This window comes from Lottia gigantea, assembly GCF_000327385.1.
Source record: "Lottia gigantea unplaced genomic scaffold LOTGIsca_164, whole genome shotgun sequence".
In the NCBI taxonomy this organism is placed as follows: Eukaryota; Metazoa; Mollusca; class Gastropoda; family Lottiidae; genus Lottia; species Lottia gigantea.
In genome coordinates this window covers 191641-197681 of record NW_008708034.1, presented here as the reverse complement: position 1 = coordinate 197681, position 6041 = coordinate 191641, and the positions used below count along the sequence as shown (strand labels likewise).

The following is a 6041-nucleotide window of genomic DNA, read 5'->3' as shown; positions in this document are numbered from 1 at the left end:
AAAGCACTCAATGTCCAGAAATCGACTGACTACAAGCCACTGTGATCAAGTGGATGGTCTCATGTGGAAGACAAGATGTAATTTTTGCCAGAAAGTGATATATGATTAACTGGTAACAACTGGCGCCAACTCCATTTATTTTGTTGGTCGACTTAAATCAGATTCTCTAAGTTGCATGAAGTCATCAAAAATTCATTTCCTCTCAAATTATTGATCCATCTGCGTGTTATTTAAACACTTCTATAACTGTATATGATGTGACATGAAGGAGCATGGTTCATGCTTTTCAGAACACCTTATTTGACAGTTTGCCAACTGAGCTTCAATTTCAGTGGGTCTTACTCATAATATCATTTTAATTATGCAACAATGAAATAAACGTCTATAGTAACCTTCAAAGTATATAAACTTTATGACAATGACCTAAAAGATTGTATAATAAGATATTATAAAGACATTGTAAATCAACAATAGATAAAGAAAGAAGGAAATGTACAATTTGATTCACACTCATTTTCCTGTATGATTACATACTCGAGTTTAAAGTTTACTGTTTAAAATGAGAGTAAGGTTGTATGATTTCCAGTACTGTACAATAGTATGATAAAGGGATTGTAATAAGGCTTTCTAAATTTAGTGCAGATTGATGTTTTCAGTGTCCCTGATACACATAAAAATGTTAGAAAACCTCTTTACAATCCCTTTCAGATTTAAGTAATTGACCAGTTAAATCATTAGTTATGATGATTATGATGATAGCAAGGTCACAGTTTCTCAATATTCTAACTTAAGATTTTTATAGTGTTCAATCTTTTTGCTTGGTAAAGTGAGTTTATTTAGCAATCGAATTGTTGCATTTCTTTAAGTCCGTATTTTGTTGGTTTTAACTCTGAAACTGTGAAACAGAATAAGATGTTGAAGACTAATTAATGAGATTGATTTCTAGAACTTGCATAGATGTTGAATTTGTGAAAATTAAAGCTTTTACAAGTGTTTAATGATGCTGTGAAAGATTTTCCACCCAATTTTAACTGACAAACAAGATTCACATGTATCTAATAAGATTGTTAAGATCCAAATGATTTCAGCCCTTCTGTATTCTGAAAATTTATTTCTGTACAAAAAAATTTGTGATACATACAAGAGTTATATTAAGTATATATCTAATAACTGAACAGAGTAGTGATAATAAAATGATTACTACTACAGTCTGCCTGGCTGAGACAACCATATAATTAGATAATAAAAAGAAAAATCTATGTCATGTCAACTGACTTAGATACTCCATAACATGTCTATCTCTCCACTGTCAATGATATCAACAGAACAGATACTAGTCTACCAAGGTTATTCACATGAAAACCTTTCAAGCTGGTCAAGTTTCTCACAATGAAATTTAGATGTGTATTTACAATAACTGAAAATATAATGACAACAGTTTTCTTTCGAAGGAAGTAAAATAAGATTGTTGAAAGAGAAAGGGGTTGGGGGCAAGTTTGACCTTAAATCTTGCAGAATCAGACATGCAATTTTCTTAAAATCTTAAAAAATATAATAATTCATTTTTTGTATGTAATTTTGATCATTATCATTGATAATTTAGAATTTAAAAACACCCTACATTTCTATTTCTGGAGGCCAGCTCTCCTTTATCAGTAGTTTTTATTACTGTGTTTAAATATATCCCTCACAGCCACATGTATAACTTGGTAAACAAATATAACCTTGATACAACTGTCAAAGGGCAAGCTGTAGCTTTGTCAAGTTGAGTGTAGGAATCTCAAACAAATGGTCGATCGTTTTGCAAAAGTCTTGTGGTCTTCTACTAATCTCTTTCTCAAAGTTCCACTTTCAATCGACCTTGAGTTAATTAGAACAAGATCAAGGCAGAAAAAAATCTTTGAAGCATTCAGGATCAAATTGGAGGCAAATCCAACCAGGGTAACCAGTGAAAACTTACTAGCATGAGAAACTTCAAAGTGGAGACAAAATCCGTCTTAACTAGAAATCTAATTATTTTCCTTGTGAAATATGTGAACATTTCCTCATTTTAATCATTAGCTTAGCAAGATGACATGATAGCAACAATAAATCAATATGGATACTTTAGGAAATCTTATTGAAATGAGATTCTGATAGAGAATGAAATAGGTGTAGGCAAGGGGTCGGATGACATGTAGCCAATTTATGAATAATCTATTTCCATCTTTGAATGGCAAAGAGAGCTTGGGGCAATAAAAGTACATTTTAACTTTCAAATGTCAAGTTAGTGTACTTGAATAACTTATATCATGTCCTAATATCTAATTTATGTCTAGCACATGTCTCCAAGCTTAAAAATCAGAGGTAAAATTACACTCTTATAGGGCTTAATATAACATTCAAACTATTTTGCCAACTAATCAACTGTATCTCTCTTTGTCATGACTTCAAACAAAATGCAGTTTTTTAAAAATCAAAATGTTGGCAAAGACATCAGAAAACCACCCTGTTTCTAAACAATAATGACATTATATAAAACTTTTGAAATTATGAAATATTTGGCACTAACCTATCATGATTAAAACTAAAAATATGCATACATTATATTGCTTGCCAAATGTATGTGTATGATAATTTAAAGTTGAACATATAGGCTTAACAACGTATTTCATCAGTGAAACCTCATAATCATCTGTAATAAAAGATTATTCAGTCTCATCCCATTTCCCATGATACTAGTTACCTTACCAAGTTTTCATAAACAACGAAGCAACACAGACTCCTCCAGGAATAGAAGTAATCTATCATATTTAAGTTATAGGATAAATACAGTAAGAGTAGATAACTGGTGTACAACAGAACATCCTTTAAGGGAATTGATTTTATTCCCTTTACACTTGAGTTACAAGTTTCTTACTGAAGCTTAAGCTCAACAATATCATTAAGTAAATGAATATAAAAGGTGAAATGGAATGAAGGTCTAATATATAGTCCACTGATTGTGACAAAAAAGATGAAGAATTAAGAAGAGATCTCATACAATGTCCCTTTCCTATAAAAACAAAACTCAGAATGAAATGTATAAGGGTGTAGAGATCAAATGAGTTGTAATGAATATTAATCAATACTAATTAATTAAGTGATTAACAAGGCAATTAATTAACAATACACCTGTCAGGTGAGGTGTCTTAATCCAGTGATAAACTCTGTGCATTCTTTAAATGGGTGATATATTAAAGGTCTAACCACTGTTGGAACCTCTTAAATTCTCAATTCGTCACTGCCAACATCTGATTATGAAATAATGAACTAATCTTGTTTTTTATTTAAATAATGGTCAACATTGTTTAATGCTTTAAAGAGGTTAAATATTATGTCAAATTTGCAGTTTAATGATTCAATATCATTAACAAAGGAAATAACGAAGAAAGAGATGACAGCTCCTCAGCATACCATAATTTTGTTTTTAAGGATACAGAATTAATGACTTTTAAGGATCATGTATTGACACTTCTCTGAAAAAACTTTGAGTATCATTTAACATAAAAGTGCTACTTGTCTTTTCTACTAGTTGTCTGTATTACAACTATTATTGTATTGTACATAGTATAAAGTTAATGCTACATTTTTTAATTTTAGGTGTGGCCAAACAAAAGGCAATGCTGTATGTATCAAGTGGAGCAGGTGTCTGACTTCTGCAATTCTATGATTCACTGGAATTTCATGATATGAGTAACTGCCAATACAGACAAGAGGATGATCATTTTAGTCATAAAGTCAATAATGTCAGTAGAGAATCTCAGAACGAGAGATAAAGAACGGATGAATGACAGAAAATTCGCACCCACCTCTCATATGACTGTCAAATTCTCCTACAATTTCCTTCTCTTTCTTCATCCGCCGTTCCAGCGCCATGACTGCTAGCACTATATATAAAATAAGTTAAAACTGATTTATTCCACACAATATAAATATATTCCTGAATTTTCATTGAAAACCAAAACAAGCCATTTTGACCGGTTTGAAGTAAGTTGTGTTGAATTCTGGGAGTTATTAAAGATTTCTGCTCCAGACGGGTCATGTGATAGTAAAAATATCAGCCAATCAAATTAGTTGTCATATATGTATTGACTTCCTCTATCCAATGAGAAAGACTGTTACATAATTGTTGATATATTTTAACCAATGATAACAGAGCTCAGAAAAAAGAGGGTATTAAGTGAAGTTTTCCCTGTAACACAAAGTAATTATTAGTGCAACTTTGTAACCGTTGCAAACTTATCAATCAACCATCTTCAGACTATAAATAAATACACATGGAGACGTTTAAATAACAACATTGAAGAAACTTGTATGACATATTGTGAAATCTGTTTTGTGATATAGTTTCTTTTCAATTATATACACTCTGAGCATTTAATTAACTGCATATTTCTGCATTGCTAATGTGTATTCTGCTGATATTTATTCCATTGTTATTTTAAGGATTTAGCCACGAAAGGAATGAGGCACTGAGGTATTCATTATTCAGTAGGCCCATTTCATACCATGAATATTCCTTCAAATAAAGATGAACAAAATGAAACTATTAAAAAGACAAAAGTGTATAATTTGGACTGTATCAGCTGTGACTCGAACCTATGTTGGAGAGGGATACCAGCTCCAGTGTTTACAGAAAAGAGAACAAGACTATTTTCAACAGACAGCCCATTAATGGAGTGAGTAATAATCGGAATGTTAGAAAAAATAACATTTTTCAGTGTTGTCATGTATTTATTACAAATTTGTGGACTCCACAAAAATATTTTTTTCTTGTAGGCCTAGTGTAATCTGCTCTATCGTCTTTATGTTGTTTAGGCCTACAGAATATCACCCTACTAGAATTTTGTAAGCTGTTTAGAATTGAATGTCAAGAAAGCAAAAGTAGAAAGGATCAAAGTCCAAAACTCTTACTATCACCTGATGCACTAACTAACACTTTGCTCTTAGCCTAGACTTAAGATTCAATGACCATATTGAATTACTTTCAGACTTGGTTTGAGGCTTCCTCGACTTAAACCCGAGTCCTATCTTTCTTAAAACACCAATTGCACATACCAGGTATTGAGTTAGTACAGAATGCTGAGATCATATGCCCTGAACTCTTAAGTAATATAACAGGGTAGGCCTAACAACACTTTAGTACACTACGACTGCTCCTCAGATACAGAACATAATGTTTCCTTCTACAATAACAGACTCTTTATTCAAGAAACCTGGATCACTTTTCAGAAAGAAGATCTGACTTATGAGTTGTCCTGCACTGATCATTAATATTCTTGATTGTTTTTGAAGGTTGAAATGAAGGTTAGGTTTACAACTTTAATGATTTGTTGGGTGTTTATTTTTAAGGAGTGTAGATTTAGTGCCAGGGTCTGAGACTATGGATAGATGTTCCTGTAGATTACAGAGCATAGCCTGTCTTCATTGGTAGGTACTACATCCAACATTGATTAAAATTTTGTCATGCAGATAGCATAGTAAACACTTACTTTAAGTGGAATTGAATTGGATTGGACACAACCAAAAGAATGAATTTTGTTGATCTCTAGCTAGCATTCCAGATTTACTACTCTTTTTTGCAATATAATATGGAAAATTAGAAGAAATAAAACACTTCCCTTAGGTGTATATCATGTTTTTTCTGTATTTTTCAGTGGTAATGTTGTAGGATACCATGTCAAAAGACCCTGTAGAAAATGTCTCGTGAAATGTAAAAATAAACATTTATGGGTATTTTACCCGGATTCTGTAACTGCCATGGAAAGATTTGATTTTAAAAGTAAGTTTGAGGCAACATGGTTTTTTAAAACATATTGATTGGAATTATTAATGCTTGGATAATTGTTGAAAAAATATTTCTCAGACAGTGTATGCTCATTGTCAATAACAAATAATAGGTGAAAAACTGAAACAAGGATAATCCACAACTGCTCTTAGTAGCTTTTTCCATTCCAATTTGACTTTCATGGTTCTGCAATTCTAAATTTTTAACATCTATTGTCATCTGATGAATGTTG

General features: G+C 31.8%; 2 protein-coding genes across 2 annotated transcripts; one reads left to right on the top strand and one right to left on the bottom strand.

The window, feature by feature from the left end:
* Positions 1–1295: 1295 nt before the first annotated feature.
* LOTGIDRAFT_173565 (hypothetical protein) lies at positions 1296–3897 on the bottom strand (the record flags this gene model as incomplete). Its single annotated transcript, XM_009051338.1, has 3 exons — positions 1296–1417; positions 2552–2674; positions 3831–3897. 3 exons carry the CDS (start codon positions 3895–3897, stop codon positions 1296–1298), a joined length of 312 nt encoding a protein of 103 aa, XP_009049586.1.
* A 633-nt stretch (positions 3898–4530) lies between these two features.
* LOTGIDRAFT_141696 (hypothetical protein) lies at positions 4531–5841 on the top strand (the record flags this gene model as incomplete). The annotated part of the gene is made up of 3 exons (XM_009051337.1): positions 4531–4700; positions 5374–5451; positions 5679–5841. 3 exons carry the CDS (start codon positions 4531–4533, stop codon positions 5839–5841), a joined length of 411 nt encoding a protein of 136 aa, XP_009049585.1.
* Positions 5842–6041: the final 200 nt, after the last annotated feature.